This window comes from Chlamydotis macqueenii, chromosome 10 (genome assembly GCF_036417535.1).
Source record: "Chlamydotis macqueenii isolate bChlMac1 chromosome 10, bChlMac1.mat, whole genome shotgun sequence".
NCBI classification, from domain to species: domain Eukaryota; kingdom Metazoa; phylum Chordata; class Aves; order Otidiformes; family Otididae; genus Chlamydotis; species Chlamydotis macqueenii.
The window spans coordinates 9,316,753-9,335,010 of NC_141565.1; the positions used below are offsets into that span (position 1 = coordinate 9,316,753).

Consider the following 18,258-nt stretch of genomic DNA (forward strand, 5'->3'; position numbering starts at 1 on the left):
TGAGTTTTAGACTTCAAAAATAACTTCATAATTCATTCATATCATCTGATCACATTTTAATATTTTTGCTTCCCATAGAAACTAAGAAAAGCTTTTAAATTAAGTTTCAGTGAATTGTGGTTAACTATACTGGTATAAACAAATTTGATTTCTATTTTAAAAGAGCTTCACATGATGCTAATGGAATATTTTCTTTATTATTTTTTCAACTAAAATTTCAAAAGCTATTAATTGACAAAGAATTAAGGTAAAGCCAAAACTTATGGCTAATCTCAGAGTATAAAACAAAAGTATATAGCTGCAAAGTAGGTCTGATATAATTTCAAGGAAAAATAAACAAACAGAAAACCCACAACAATGTATTTCCACAGAAATCAAGTATTCTTAAATGAAAGTAGCATCCATTTTTAACAGCATTACAAATTTAAATTGCTACAAGTACCTATACTGATGCACTTGTTAATAAGAAACTACCACTAAGTGTTCTTGTTTTGTCCCATTTAGACAAAAATTTATTCCATATTTCTACCAGAATTTGCAGTGGAAAAAGTTAATTATTGATGAAGCCGTAGGTCTTAAGAATTGGGATAAGAAAGGCTACCTACCCAGGGCAGCTAACGCTAATTGGACAGCTGGACACAAATAGGAATGAGACAAATATGTAAACATCAGTTGTCAAAGTATTTAGCTGCCAGAAAACACAAGAAAGCTAGACATCATAGTTCATTGGGAACTTCTAGAAGTTGCATACAGGCTTTTTCAATGTATAAGTACATCCCAGAGACTACACTTAAGACTGAGAAACCTATCCTTGAAAGCATGGCCTTCAAGAAACCCAATGGGGAAGAAACTGTGCATGATTTTTCTGTACAATAAACAATCAAAATCATACAGATATGCTTTTACCTTGGAAACTTCCTCCTCACTGCGTCTAACGCTCTAAGATGAAGTACCCGGTTTCTCAAAAGCTCCTATTAATCCTACTCTGCAGTGTTGCTTTTCTCCTTGTTTTTATCTAACTTATTAATCATTCCTCAACTGTAAAACTATTTCCAAGTAGCACACAGTGACTACTCACACATTAAAAGTTATAAAGCTCATTCGTAGAAAAAGGCTGTAATTTCATAAATCTGTGTATCTTTTCCTCAGATTAAGAAAGTAATATTTCTGAAGCAATATAGAACGATAAGCATATCACTAATATATAGAATCTTCCCTTTATGTACTGCTACCTAACTTTCATAAGTAAAAATCTCTCCACAAGTGATTGAAACAGTCACCAGAAACCACAGCACAACTCAGCTTCACTCTCAAAAGCGCTGGCTTACAAAAGACAACATTGCCTTCACCAGCTGCAAAAAGACCGAAATCTCTGCGGCAGAGGAAAAAAAAAAAACATCCCATGGTATTCATTATACAGGTGGCTCAGAGTAGCCTGCAAACACTGCAGGAAAGATGCCATTCTCAGCAGACTGTACGTAAGCAAAGCGACTACTTTGTACAGAATTCAACCTTAGGGACCCCACATGACTTGTAATCAATTCCACTTGGAAAAATGACTGATCACACTAATTCTTTTTATAAGCGTCTGTTCTTATATATCCATGCAATTCCAAATTAAGTAGACGTGAATTGCAAAAGTACATTTCAGAGAAGGATCTAAGTTTAGCTAGTTTTTCCAAAACATTAAAACTAACATCATTTATTGGACTTTGAACCTTTATTACAGCAACCAAATAAAGCTTGACAGAAAAATTACATATCATCAGGGTCTCTAGTCTTGTCACATTTCAATTTAAAATATACATGAAGAAATTCTATAGCACGATTTTTAAACAAACTCTGTGACAAATCTTCACTATGATATTAAAAATAATGCATCCGGAGTTTAGTAGAATTTTACCATTTGTATGTCTGACAATAATAGATTTTTTTTTTCAGATACATACAAAATTTCATCAAAATTATTAAAAATTTTACATTTATTTTGACAGATTTTAGAATGGTACTGGTACAAAATTACTTATAAACTAACTGCCACTCATTAATTTGGCTTAGGTTTTAACCTAGTACTTCTTAATCTTTTGTGTTTTTAGACTAGACATGATCTATTCAACACCTCCACACTAGCTGCTTCTACTATGAACCCAGGCAAACTGTCGTTCAGATTTTCAACAGAGAAATAAAATTACAATTGAAGACAGATTGCAACATAGCAATATACCCCAGCTAAGCAGCACTGCACAAGTGCATTCTCTCTGCACTGCTGCAGATACAGCTGAGGTAGAAAATGCGACACAAGATGTCTTTGGCTTTTGACAATCTACTTCATGCTTAGTCGCACAGGAGAACTGGCAGGTGTGCAGCGTGACGCTCACTCTGCTTCCTACAGTGACAAGAGTAGCACGATGATTGAAGGGCTTCTAAACTTCTCAGCTGCCTCTGTGGTCATTTTGGGAAAGTGACAGCGTAGACTAATTCAGAAAAGACAGTTTACAAGGAGGAAAAATGGATTTAAAAGCACTTTGTGCCGTTTTTTAATAATATGCTGTGAGATTGGCGAGCACTGTGTCCAGATTAGCAGTGAAAGATTAAAAAAACGTGTGTAACTTTCTTTACCATATAAATTCTGTACGCTTATCCATATGAAGCCACAGAAGTGACAGCAATGCCAACTTTTTTTCACTGTTGTTGACCAAGCAAATGTTAGTGAGGTGATTAAACATACAAAGAAAAAATCCAACATTACCATTTTAAGTGTCAGTGCCAACACCACAGTGGTATTTTGAAGTCGTACACAGTTATAAATACCTTCATAGGATTACACACTGTAGAACGGTACATAATACTCTTAGTTGTGCTCACCTGTGCACATTTAAGGGATATACATTAAGATCTGTGAGCTGCAAGAAGTGGATACTGGTACTAATTTTTTTGGCATATAAATTCACTTGGATTATGTCGTATCCAAAGTTAACTGGAAGAAAAACTCCAACCTCACTGAAATTGGTAAGAATGTTGCCACTAATGCAAACAGTCCAGATTTATCCCTTCTGATAAGTATTTTCAAATTAAAGGCATATAATTTCTAAAGAAAAAAAAAAAGCGATTCTCCATTTTTTATGAAACGCAGTTGCTCTTATAAATTAAGTGTAGGAAACTAAAAATGCTAACAGCAAGCCAAGGTAACAGTTTGTATAGTCACTTGCCGTTGGCTCTTCAGTTAGGCTCTGCTTAACAGACAAAAGAACAGAATAATCAAGATCACAAAACCACAAAAAATACTCCAAACTCTACCTTCTTTAAGTCAGTGGGCAATGTCTTTCAGTTTTTCAGGGAACAACCACTCGTCCCATTGATTAAGAGAAAATCTTCCCCTGTCCTCGGCCATTTACTCCATCTCCATGTAAAAGGACATCCTTCTTTACTTCAGAGTCCTGTTTCATTTAATCAGCCAGGAATCCCCCCTTGCTCATCCTACCAGAACAGAGCCACCTGCTTTCCTGACAAGGCCCATAGGCTTTGTTACATGTACCAGACCAACTTAAAAAGACATTTTCCGGACCCACTTCACCCACAAGAACAACATAAAAATTCTATTCCATACAAAAACATTACCTTTTCTGATAGAGCTTCTTCTAAGGTTGCTAGTGCTGTGTCTGTGTTACTAGAGTCCGTCTGCAATGATTTCACTCTGTCTTTCAGATTAGTTAGTTGTTTGTCTTTGTCCCTAAGTTGCTCCTGTAGATTTTCAATCTGAAAATAAAAACATATGATAATATTCATCAACTTCATCTTAACATTCAAAGAGGGACTTGGGTGCTAGGATCAATTGAGTGTATACATATCACACATATGATAAATGCACCTCAGTATACTGCCAAGTTTTTACATGGTATAATATCAACAGGTTTTAACTTCTGTCCTTTCTATTTTGTTTTCCTTCCCTAAAAAGTATCATCTTCTAATAATTTATAGGAAAAATCCTGATGCAGTCAGGTGTTTTAATATTTAAATATTTTCTGATATTCATCACTTTAGTTTAAGGTACTGCATTATCTCAGTAATTCAAAGTATGTGTGGAATTACCCTTTTAGATTATTCTAGTTGCAATAAAAAGGACAAAAAGGCAGAGGCAAAGCAAGTTCAGTGAGCCTTAAACTGTGGAAGAAGAAAGATGATCGTGTGCCTATCTAAAAACCTCTTCTTCCATGATGCCCTGCTGTAAAGGAAACTCACCTGGACAGACATCAGTGTTTTTATCTTTCAAAAAGCCAAATCCAGAAATAAAAAAAAGCAAACTCCTCAAGGCCACCATTTCCACTCCCTTTCTTCATCTCCATGAAGATTTAAGGTATGTCACTCTATTTTGGGTATTAACACTGCTTTAAACGGGTCTAGTTCTTTTTCTAGTGAATATTTAAGCATACTGCTAAGGTACCTATAAACACACCAGTTTGTTAAACAGGTCATGATTTATAGTGGTTAAGTCAGAAGGGTTTTGCACAAAAAAATGTCTACAGGACCACGTGGATTTTGGAAGCAAATCTGAAGAAAAGCACTCAGCTTCTGACTGTCAAGGCAATCACTTCATACGGCCACAATGCACTGTGACCTTCTGGCCATAAAGCAAAGAGGACGTGATAAGTCAGAGGTGTAAAATTTCATTAATTGTCTGTCAGAAGAACCAACCTCCCCTCATCCTACACTCTCAGCGTCACTCACTATTATGCCATTGGCATAAAACCAAACTTTGTTCCACAACACTTAGCGCAAATAAACAGTAACAAGAAAATTAACTAGTCTATTATTTTACTATGTCACTTATATCGTGCAACAAAATATGCCTGAATCCATAAGGTATTATTTGTTCAAAACTAGCTTAACTAGCTGCTAAAATAGACAAATTATTACTGTCAACAAAGACTCAAATCCTTAGTTTCATCAGTGATTTTACACTTTGGATCACATTCTGTTGCTACTGAAATGAATTAAGTTTTACTGTTCATTTCATAAAGCAATGTAATTTTTCTCATGGCCAATGTCATTTCCACCTGAAGCAATTCAGATTTTAACAGGAACAGGATTCTTCATAATTACTGTTAAACTGTATTTAAAGATTCTTTTACAACCTGAAGCTGAATTCAATGCATGTGCAGCTCTGCAGAAGTCAACAGTGATGTCAACAAAAATTTGGTCTTCACATGCAAAAATGTATCACCATAATAAAATATACTTTAATTTGGGGCATACTTTGGTAAAAATTCTCCTACTCCTACATTATACATGTGCAGGAAAAAAAGCCTGAACGTAAGGTTTGACATCATGTATATCTATGATTAACAAATCATAAAATCCATAGTACCACCGTGTGCACTGTATAAAGTTTAAGTAAATTTAAATTTCAAAAGACCTTAAATAAATATTAAAATGAAAGTAAAATAAAATTTAAAAGTAAATTTGGAGGAGTACATTCCAATCAGAAATTCTTTATAAGAGTACAACAAATATAAGCATTTTTTGTTGTTGTTCTTTTGGGTTTTTTTCTTTTTTTTTTATATACATAGTTTGATATGTCAAATTACTGCTATGGGCCAAGGATTCCACTTGCTCTGTAAACTATAAAATACTAAGGTATATTATAGAAATGGGTTTTGGGAAGATGTGACATAGAATAGCTCACTCTTGTAAAGACATCTCGTAATATTTTTCTTCATGTGTACAGACACAGAAATAAGATACCTGTGTTAATGAGTTAAGAACTTTTTATTTTATGGCATGTGCACTAGTCACATCTAAAATTACACTAACTGGCATTCAGAGGACTGCACACTATATTTCTTCCTTTACTTTCGTCCAAGTATTAATGATTCCAACAACTACCTCATGACACCCTGTGGAATAGTTAAGCAATTGCATATTTCAGCTTCACCAAAATAAATTCTTAAGTGAAAAGGAAATAAAACAGGAGAGTGCATATTGATTACGTGTCCTTTGAAACAAAGTTAAGATCTGGTCCTTTATTATCATCAGCTTGACCTACCAATTCTAGGCACCCTAAATTAAAGTACTTATTTCCTATGCACAGTGCTTATCTGAATTCCACAGTATTTACACGATTTCCTTCCTCTTAAAACTAATTTAAAATATGATCCAACCCTTAACCAAGAAAACATGTTCTAAAATTATTCAGCATTTACAAAATTCTTTCCTCAGAGGTAAAGAGAACAGGCAGCAAATTAAAAACATCCCCGTTGAATCACAACTGCTTTAAAATAAGTCATTCAATGCATACTCTGTAGATAAAATAAGAGGAAAGGATCTGATTATTCTTCTATTTGTGCTATATGAATCTGAAGGAAATACTTTGATGGGAACAGGACCACACTGGGTTATGTGAAAGTAGAGTCAGTACCACAGAGTATTTGTTTGTTTGTTAGGATGGGCACAGGATTAGTAAAGATCTGCTAATGCAGACAAGATTTTATGACCACTTAATCACCAAGACTTCTCTCAAAAAGATTACAGGACACAAAGAGATTTGCGCAATGTCACACGCTAAAATCTTGGAACACAAGATATGATTTAGTTCTTCCTGGGTTTTTTAAAGAAAAAACAACAACAAATCCTTTGGTAACCTCTGTCATACTCCACCATATATTTGGGTACAGGCGTATATGTAAGGATACAATTTTATTGATGAATAATTATTTACTTTTGAGCATGCCTGAAGTCAATTTATGACAGAGACTGTTAAGACTTTCTTAATCCTCAAGAATTTTTTTTTTTTTTCTGATAGGAAATTAGTTACTGTGTAGTTTTGTCAACATGTAATTCTTACCTTTGTGAACTGCTACGTCCCTCTGCCATGAGCTGTATGAAAAGAAACCGCTCCATTCTCTCTATAGTTCAGAAAGTGTGTATATTTCCAGAGCTTAAGACAGCCTTTTTTTTTTTTTTTTAAATACCCTTACAGATAAATGTCTTTCCTATGAGGCATCCTGTCAATAAACTGCAAGTGCTAATCTTGTCACTTTTTGGCGACAGTCTCAGGAATGCTTCTTAAATACTCAAGGGATTAAATTAAATCTCACCCACAGATAGGCTTTAAAATTCTACAGTAACCTAAGTTCTTAAAAGAAAATTACTTTCATTATCAAAATTAAGGTACTGTAGTATCGGATTTGCAAGTAAATTTTACAACCAAAGAAAATGTTCCATGCTATAATAATTTGCCTTTAGAGATATGGATGAAAGCATAAGAGAGTTTACACAGGGTAAGAGAGAATTATCCAAGACTTCCTAGGCCTAGCTAGTGAAACTCTAAAGCCATATACTTAAACTTTGCTCCATAAGTTTTCCTCTCTGCTCTGAATTTGAGTTTTAAATAATTCAGACAACAACTGGACTTTTTAATCCTAAAATTAATTTTGCTCTATTCTAAATTCCTCTAGGCTGAACTCCGAGTTTTGTTTCACAGTAAAACACAGGTCACGTCAGTTGCAGTGATCAATACAAGAAGATCAGTTTAATTCCAATTTAAAATTGAAACATAGGGGAGGAAACAGAACTTTTGTACACACAATTTTTAGTTTTACTAAAAAAAACTTTTTATTTTAAGAAAATAAATTCTATTGAACAATTTCCTACATACTGTTAGATTCTACTGTAAACAGTTAATGGAATTATGAGAAAAACAGATTTAATAAACAACAACATCCAGCCAACATGAGCATTAACTATGACTACTTTAAACCTTAGTATTCATTCTCAGATTTTAGCTGCTGCCTCATAGATATGCATAATAAAAAAAAAAAAAAACTACTAATTGAAACAGAAAAAAAATAGAGATGGTTCAAATGTTAATACTCTAAATGTCTACTTACACACAACTTTTTATTAGTAAGACTCATGATAAATGTTCTGTCTCATATGGTCATTTTCAGAAACATCTCAGGATATTCCAGAACATGAAACCAGCTTTAGTAGCAACTCAGTAAAATAGATGGATCTACAGATGTCCTAACACCTCTGTTTAAATGTGCATGTGTGTGCATGCTTAATTTGTAATAAAATACTCAGGAAAAAAAAGAATAATTTTTCCCTACGATGACTGTAAAAATATTACTATCTGAAAGCTCAATATGCAGAGGTACATTTTTTTTGAAAGAGCTATAGATTTTTAGCCAGAATTTTTTTACCAAATGATGTATAGTTATTAAATATAATATCAAAGTATTTTAAAATTAACAGAGTTTACAGGAGCTATTTGAAGTTTCAGCCTGTGGCAACAGGAGGAAGCTACAGAATCACAGAACAGTTTGGGTTGGAAGGGACTGTTAAAGGCCATCCAGTCCAACCCCCCTGCAAAGAAGCAGGGACATCTCCAACCAGATCAGGTTGCTCAGAGCCCCGGCCAACCTGGTCTTGAATGCTTCCAGGGATGGGGCACCCACCACCTCTCTGGGCACCCTGTGCCAGTGTTTACCACCCTCATCATATTTTTTTTTTCCCTTTTATCAAGTCTGAATTTACCTCCCTCTATTTTAAAACCATCACCCCTCCTCCTATCACAACAGGCCCTGATAGAGATTTTCTCCCCAGAATATGGAGGTATGTCACCACAGCTTTCCACTAACATTCACGATACAACATAAATACATTTTCCAGTTGAATTTATTGAAGGACAACTTCTGCTTCAACAGTTTGACACTGCAGAATTGTCTTTTGTTTTGAAAGAGAGTAGCCACAGAAGTGCTTCATCATTCAGTACTGCTAACTTTCATTTTGTTTTCTTCCTTTGAAGTAAGGTAGACAGGGAAGCATTAATTAGGATTTTTTTTTTTTCCAAAAGTCAAATCACTTATGCATTTAGATTCTAAAAATTAAAATAAATGTTATATTGAAAAATTAGACTATCATACAGAATTCTTTAAAATACTGCAAAATAGAGTTGTACTGCTTGCAACTAAAAATATTTATTTAATTATAAGATTTGCACTAACCTTTGGCTTTATCAAGGTAATTGGAAAAAAGCTTGCTAATCTTATCATAACATGATAAAATACTCTTGGATTTCACAAGCAGTTCACATGGCTACCAAAACACTTGATTATTTCTCAACAGAATAAAGCTTCTTACCTACAGTTGCCTATTGCACAATATATACTCAATTTAAAATATTTCCAGAGTGCCTTCCTGTTACTACCTTCCAAATTTACATTTTCCAGATTGGAGCAATACAGCACCATTGTACTTACTTCAGATTACAACACACCTGATGGTTCAATAGTATCTCTTAACTTTATATTCTTTCATTATTTTGCTCCATAAGACTTAAACATTAGAGATGGCCCAAAGCACATGACCAGCTCAATCCTACCCTATGACAGTGAATTACTAAATCATAGATAGTAAAGGTATTTATAAAGCTCTCCATATTTTTTTCATGACAGTTTAGGTTACGTAAACCAACATTTCCAACCACAGATATGGTGTCTATCTGTGCAAGTAGTCTCCAAATCAATGGGTCTGTAAGGTTTTCACAAAAGATAATTGATACATCTGAATCATTTTTAGCTCAAACTTCCTTCAGGACTACAGTTCAAAGGGGCAAAGTGCAGCTGCACAGCAATTGTCACAAAGGAGCTAATGAAGCAAATGCTGCTTCAGACATCAGCACTCACATTAATCTGATGACAAGAGCAATAGAGAAGTGGCATGAGCTAGTAATTACCCTATTGCTACCTTCCCAACCCACATAATCCAAGCAGGAAAGAAAATAATCCTTCAGAATTTTACTCTACTTGACAAGCTTAAAAAAAACAGAAAAAGACATAAGACCATAATAAGTAATCAGAAAAAAAAATATATATATAAACAGAATATTTTTTCCTGAGGTACACTTACATTTTCCCCTGCAACTTTTTATTACATTTCTATACAACACATTTTCTGCTTCTTTAAGCTCATCAAGTTTTTGCCATTAGGATCGTATAGCTGATCAGATCAACACTGTGGTTTGAAAACTTACTTTCATGGTTGTTCATTATTCTTATACCATCAAATACTTTTTTTAGCCCACTATATGTATATTAGTAAGAATCCTCTCGCTCTTAATAATTTAAATGGGTCGTGCCCATTGTATCCAATATAACAGAATCATCTTCCCTTTTGCTTTGTTTGAAGTTGCTAACCTACATGTGAGCTTGTCTCTAACAAAGCAGCAAGTGTTTTGGGCCAGAAGGATATTAGGTTATACAGCGCTTAAGCAAAATATGGTTTCAAATTCTAATTGGTGTCTTCACAAAAATATTGCAATATAAAATGCTACATCATTTCACAAATGAAATTGAAGCATTTGTGGCATCATTTTTTTCTCTAGTGAAGTCAGTTCATCTCTATTTTTCATCACAACTTGCTCAGTAATGTTATTGCATTATTTATTGTATTAATGTATATAATGCCAATTAAAAACAATTCTGTATAAAATAGCTTAAATAAAACAACACAAACCAATAGCTTACCTAAGACATACCTTTCTCTATGCTTACAAAATGTTAGTATTATCCAGTATTAACACTGTCAACCAAGAACTCGCAGGGAAACTATACCCCATGGAGTTACGCTGTCCCTTGTAATATGCACTGACATGTTAAGTAAGCCAAGTGTACCGTTTCATAGAGAACAAATGTCAAGCCTTGGGATGACATACTAAGTACAACTAATTTTTTCAGGCAGGGCTCTGTGTAAAGACAGTTGTGAAAGATTGCATGATAATTTGATCTCTGCCTTACTCACCGACTAGAATAAATTCTCTTCAAAAATGAGTACTGTGAATTCCGCTGAAATTCTGAGCTAGAGAAAAGAGTGCTTGCTCCGTGTTTGTTAACACTTTTATTCCAGGATTTTCCAAGATTTTATGAAAGATATTCACTCACATATTTGTCTCCAATTCCTTGTTAACCTGCAAAAACTGTCCCTAATGTAGTAAATAAAGCATTAAAATGCATAGTACAAATGAATACAGCTAAAAACTTAACAGAAAAACAAATTAATATAATAGAGATGCATATTATATGTTTGCACATATTATGAATAATTCAGAAGTGAGGGCAACTCATTTTTGCTTACTCACAAGCAAAAACTAATGAAGCCAAATGTGTAAAATTACAGTGGTGTCAACAGGACATGAGACAGATCATCAAATGCATACAGCCTTCAAAATAATAAGCTACACAGTGTGTATTCCTAACTCCTTATGCAATTAAATAAGGAACAAAAATATCTGAAGATACTACCATTAGAGAGGAAGTGGGCATGTAAGATGAGAGGCAAAGATAACATCACACCTCAAAGAGGAAGTCGGAAATTATAACAAATATGCAAGCAAAGACCAGAATATAGAAAACAGTAGTTGGATGAAAAAGAAATTATGCTCTTACTACTGAACACTAAAGCTGTAGTAGCAACAAAACATAAAGAAAATACTGAACAAAAACAAGAGTTTACACAGATGCTGACATCTAGAGATGGGAATTTTCAAGGAAAGAAATTAAGAAAAAAGAACAGGAGACAGGAAGGGAGAGGTATAAAAACAATGAAGAAGTAAGTAACAAACATCGGCAGCAGCAGCAAACACAAAATAAAAAGGGCAGTTATAATTTTATTTGATCAGAAGAATTAATATTATATAGCTAGTAACAATCACATTAGAAACATTTCTAAGAAAAAGATGAGAAATAGCGTATTCAAGCCTTCCTGGGATTAAATTTACTTCTACTTCAAGATATACACAACTTATTTGTATGAACAAAACAAAAACCTACAATACAGACAGGGAATAAAAACAATTTCAAAGTCAGTGTGCATATATTTTTGAAAACTGAAATCTGGAATATTTCAGCCACTTCCACCACTATGTCACCAAATGCTTTTAGTGCCAAAAATTAATATCATTATCTCTAAACAATAGACACTCAACAAAAGTCTGCCCAGAAAAAAAAATACCAATTGGATATATAAATGTCTTACAACCATGAAGATAAAAACTAGAAGATGGCAGCACCATAAGTGGTATCTCATCAATAAACTCCCAACTCTGTCATCAGAACTCTACCAATTCTGTTTCATGCTGAATTCCCCACTAGCACCAACAAGGTCTCCAGAAGGAGAGAGCAGAATCATCAGGACCAGGTAATTCCTCTACCTCTAGATGTTATACTTCCTATATGAATTATTAGTAATGGCAGCAAGCTCTAGATCAATATCTTTCATGTCTTTTTCTCTCAAATTGTAAAGTTTGAGATATTTTCAAAGCCATTAATGAGAATTCAGATATTTATTTTCCAATGTGGTTTCCATTTTTATTTCCTTTTTTTCTTTCATTTTACAAAAACAAATAAGGCTGAAAATCTCATATACAATTTTTATACCTAGCTTAACAGTTGAACTCAATCTTAAGGATCTTTTCCAATCTAAATGATTCTATGAAATACTAATAATTGGTGCCAATAATTAATTGTTATTCTGGAAAGGGAAAACTGAAGAATTCATACTTTTACTTATATTTTTGTATTTTTACAATGTCTGATTGCAAGTACTTTATCAGAACTCCGTAAAATAATAGGGTAATGCATTTCTTACATTTCCTTTTCTCATTAGTTGATAACTAAAAGAACCATTTTCAAAATTCTCACATACTTCACAGGTACAGGAACCTGGAAAGAAATAACATCTTCACAGATTTGCAGTACCCGAAGCACAATTTCCACCGAAGGTCTACAAACAAAATTTCAGTCCTTGAACCCCTCTTAGCTGTCACAGAAACACATAGCTGCAGGGCTTTTCACCTGACGAGGACTAACAGTAGCTTTTATACTGTAACTTGTGTCTTGTCAAGTTTGCTTACAATAAATCTCTGTCCTAAGGAACAAGTGATTTAGGAATACAGGAACATTTTAAAGTCTAGAAGACATTCTTGCTACTGAACAGTTTAGTTCCACATGTTCACTCTGTCTGTCCATCCACTTGATAGTCCAACTCAAGACATCTACCACAGCATGGGTGTAAAGTTGCAAAGAACAAAAAGGATATGATTAAGGAAGACACTACATTTACATTGATATTAAGCTTCTGAACAGATGTTACACACTAATTAAACTTTCCTAAAGTAGACTGCAGAAAGCCAATAAGTCAGCGGTAGAATCAAGAGATCTACTCGCATAATGTGCCAATATTTCCTATGTCATTATATCTTCTGTATGATTCAGTTTGTTAAATGTACGGAGTGTCAATAGAGTATCAGTAAAATTTTAAGAAAAACAGCACAGAAGCATAAAGCAACATTATGGTATAAAAAAAAAATCCAATAGGATTGGAAGTTTACCTAAAGAAAAAAGAAAATACATATACCCCTTAATTTGGGAGAGAGAGGAAAAAAAAAGATAAAAAGAAGGAAAAGAACATATGAACTGTTGATCACTCAAAGAAAATGTGTATCATTTACTGGGAATATTCAGTCATATTCTCTGGGCAACACCTGCAATAAAGTGCTGTTATATGTAACTAAAAAAAAATAAATTGTTCCATCTACTGTTCAGTCTACTGTCTCATGTACAGGTAGAAACTGAGAGCATCCTATTGCATCTATAAATAGAAGCAAATGCAACTAAAATTTGGGATCAAAAGTGATAAACGTATTTTCTTCTTCTTCCAAAACAAGCATGTATGTTTGTTTTTATTGTGCAATCACTGCAGGAAATATTTCACTCATTTTTACTTACTGTGAGATTCTAGTTCCTTTCCACAATAAAGGATTCAAAGGTACAGGTACAGGAAGGAGTCAGAGGAATCAACAAGCATTAAGATGACGTGTACTGAGTTTTCATACAGAGAGAAGAAAACTCCCCTAGGGCTGCTTAGGAAAGGGATCTGCCCTCGAGTCAGCTGATACTTTTACAGGGCTATAAAGCAGGTCAGTGGGCAAACAGAGCCAAGAGAGGAGAAGGCTGTCACACAGAAAGGAGCTCCTGGACTGAAAGCTTGGCTTCTGTTGCCAGACTCCAGCTGAGAAAGAGCTGGAACTTAATGCTAAAATTAACCTTCACCAGGAAGCTAGCCAAAAGAAGTCTGGGCTGATAATATCCACTTGTGTATCTGGAAATACTCAGTCTCTGTCTCCTTCTCTTCAGGGACCAATAAATTCTCTGAACAAAACAGCTTGACTCTTGGACTCTTCTAAGCAGGACTCACAGTCTTGTCAGACATCTATTGAAACATTTTTGCTCTCATTATGTGTATTTACTGTGATATAATTCAAAATGCAATAGGCATTTTCCAGATAGTAAATATAATAATACAAAGTAGACTAACACATAATTCCAGTTACGACACACAAAGAGATGGACCTTAATTCTTAACAAGCTTCTTACAACAAACGTCTGTATATATTCAGGGCCAGACTTTCAAGCTGGCTTGGTTGGGTATGAATTCCTACATCTTGTAACATTTTACATGTTACAGGGCAATGCCTGATTGTTGAACTTCTTTGAAGTTTAGCCCAATTGCACCTTGAGAGCACCTGAAAATACGACCTGTATTACTTCTCCAAACTAACCATGAAAAATCATACATTTCTGCTCAATTCTACCTTTCAGGTATTTGAAGACATCTGACAATTTGTTACTCACGGCCAGTTCTGTATTATTTGGTATAAGGACATATCAAGTAGGATCTGTTAGCTTATGCAAGAATTTTTCAAGACGATTTTACATGGAAAACTGTTACACTATGTCATATACAAGTCAGAGAAGTATATATAATATATTCCAATATAAACTCACATGTAGAAAAAAGCTGCTTTGGCATACTTATACTTTTAATACAAATCACTTAGGATGAACAGTGATACAACTTCCAGTTTGTATCTTGTAGTTCCTATTATGTCTGTATCAACTGGGAAGAGCTGGGGTCCCTCTGCCCAGATTAAAAAATTACAGAACGTCTCATAAAAAAAGTTAACAGATGGTTGGAAGGGAGAGGCAGCAGATAAATTGTATAGACAAGTGTTGCGCAACAGGGAATACTGAAAAAGGAAGCTACAAAGTAAATAGAATAAGAATAGGCACCTTAAGAGCTGCAGAAAGGTAGCAAGAGCCAGTTAGACAGTAGTATGGGAAGGCTTCCAGAGCAATGAACACAGAGAAATCAATATGGGAAGTAGCACGGGGGTCAGGGAACAAAAAAAAAAAAAAAACCCCACACAGATGCATATGTTGTGTGCGCTATTTTAAAATACACGCATAGGTAATATGTATGTCTATATATATATAAATAGAAAAATAACATAAGCTTTAAAATAGATGACCAATCTGTTCTGAATGCAGGTTTTATTATCCAAAGTGTCACAAGAATGAAGCTAAAAAGCATATTACTTTATTTTAAATAAAATTATTTCACTTTACAATATGTTATTATAGACAATGTAGTTACTAAAGAGCAATAGTCCTGATAAAATAATGAGAAGCATTTGTCAATGAAATAAAACTGGAAAATAGAAACAAACTCCATCAGTAGAAGACTAAAAAGAGTTTAGAAAAATAAAAGAAGGCATGTTTTACATAACTTATCCTGAGTTTTGATTTTACAAAAATTAAGATAGGAAAATGGACAGCCATCCAGAAAAACTACTTCTTTTTAATTACAGAAATAAGTCATCATCTAGAGCTCTGAATAACAGGCAAAAACCCTGCAAACTGTACTTCATTTCAAAATGAAAAAGTTGAGCAGGTTGTGGTGCAGAAAGGCTGGAAGTCTCACTTAATCCCTAGAGAAAATGCAATGTTTTCATTCACTGTAAGAATCCCTTTCAAATTTTGCTTATGGGCCGTGGAACACACTACAATACTCTAAGATCCATTCCAGGACTGTGGCCTATGTTACACCTAGCATTGGAAAACCTACGGTAATCGCATTTCCTTTCCCATTTGAAGGCCATCCAACCACTTAACAGATCTCCTTGAGAATGTGATTTCATGCTAGTCATTTTCTAATTTTTACACTGTCCAAAATTTCTCTTTTGTGATATTTATAACTTCAGGATATCAGAATAAAAAACTAAGCTCTATTAGATTTAGCTAAATATGTGTCCCTGTCTTTTTGTCTAACTCTTTCACATTTACATCACTATTCTGACAATGAGATGTTTGAAATCAAGCATGGTTTTTCAGGTGTGATGCCACAAAGGCTATCTAGAGAGAGGTTATCATCTTTTGTTCTGCTACCCAGTATTTCTGCAGACAGAAATATTGCAAATTTTACTACCACATCCCATTGCAAATACTCTTAAAATGGATATTAATCATGCCTTTCAGCCTCCTGGCATTAACACTCCAAAAAACTTTAAACAGTTCAAAACTGCTCTGTTATCTTTAACCCTTAATTACATACCTCTTCCTATAGTCTTATGAAATTACTTCAGAAATTTCCGATATTCTCTTATTTTCCAGTTTCCCTGTAAAATATTCTAAATAATAAGATAATACTTCATCAAAATCAACACAGTAAAAGTATGAAACTTTACACTTCCCTCCTTTAAGAGTAAGCGATAAGGTGGTAGACAGGCTGAAGAAGGAGAGAAGCACTAAAAATGGAACACAGTTTCAAATTTAAAAAATCCATAATAGCAAAAATTTTTACATTGAAAGGAAAAATAACAGGTCTTCCCCCTAGCTACTATAAATCAAGGATGGCTATATGAATTAATTCAGCTATTTCAATTTGTACTAGAAGAGCATCCTGCCCTCAGAAATTGCATTAAAGAGCTTGTAATAGAGAATCCAATTTCACACACTACTATTTTGTATTAGTTTCTTTAAATGCCAGTGGTAAAAAGTAGGAAAAAAAAACCCCCATAGCAGCAGAGCTTAAACAGTTAGGCAGGAATTAATCAGAAATAATAACACCCTTTATATTGGAAAGCTTCCTTTTAGCTCCTTGGTTACAGGCGGCATCTACATTCATATATAAGGGATAATGTAACAACATTACATGAAAGAAAAGCTTTGCAGAAGGATAATATATCTCCCTGCCCTCTTCTTTTAAAGATGTCTTTTCTTAATCATTCTAAATTAACATATGGTCAATATACATCAGTTTATATCAATTAAGAGTTGAAGTGTTCAAAAGGTTGTTCATCAGAGAACTAAGGTTCTTATTACTATGAGATGTAATTTAATATTTACACTATAGCTGCACGAAAGACAATGCACATATTGAATTTCACTATTAGTTACTGCAAGCCAGACACAGCCTTTCTACGTATAAACTATCAAAGCACCACTAAACTTAAACTGAAATGTTAAACGCAGCAACTTGGATGTCTTCAATCAACATCTGCTGAACAGTTTAGATTTTCTATAGCAGGAAAGGTAACACAACAATGCTTTCATATAATCTGAAGTAGTTCTACGTTGAAGATTTGCTTTTGGTATGAAAAAAGGCCTTTCCTTTTTCTTTAATCTTTCACTAAATTTCCTTTATCATGTATCTCCTCCTAAAAACTAGCAGGTTTGTATGTATAACTTAGCCTCATTCCAACATCATCAAGTATAAAATAAAAAATTCTTACATAGTAGATCTATGACACAAATACTTCTTTCCCCAACCCAGTTTTTCATCAGGTCTTTGATACCTGGGAGTTATCAATCGATGTAGCCATCCTTATTCGTTTGGCTTTCTTGGTTTTTTTTTTTCATTTATTGTAAAAGCCTTGATGAAAGCATCCATGAAGTACATTGTCCCTTTGTCGATAACAGGAAAATTCATCGTAATATTCTGGAGGATATTTGGAGGTCATCTGCTATTGCAATGTCAGTGACACTGACCTCAGACAATACTAAAACTATTAACACATTTGTAATATTTTTTTCTCATATATATATATATATGAGAAAATGATATATATATATATATTATTCTTCGCTTTTTATGCCAGATATTTAGGAGTTTATCTTAAAGAATGACGTGGGACAGTGAGAAGTTTCAGCAAGAGACGCAGTTACTTCCTGAAACACATGCCCCTCTTCATGGAGGGTTTGACAGACACTAGATAAAACCTTCAGAAGAGTAGTGAGTTAGGAGTTTTCAGTTAAAAACAATTTGAAGTCCTTTAGAAATGATGGCTGTATCAAAATATATTACAGATTGACTACTTTATCTCTGTAGTTCTGCAAGCATTAGAATTATTAGAGAACTTAG

General features: G+C 34.1%; 1 protein-coding gene across 1 annotated transcript in view; it reads right to left on the bottom strand.

Annotated features, from left to right (window-relative positions):
• Positions 1–18,258, bottom strand: part of ERC2 (ELKS/RAB6-interacting/CAST family member 2) — a 474,334-nt gene that overhangs the window by 297,910 nt on the left and 158,166 nt on the right. The window contains exon 7 of the mRNA XM_086755571.1: positions 3,619–3,756. Coding sequence (XP_086611697.1) covers positions 3,619–3,756 — 138 coding nt within the window. The remainder of the gene's footprint in view (positions 1–3,618; positions 3,757–18,258) is intronic.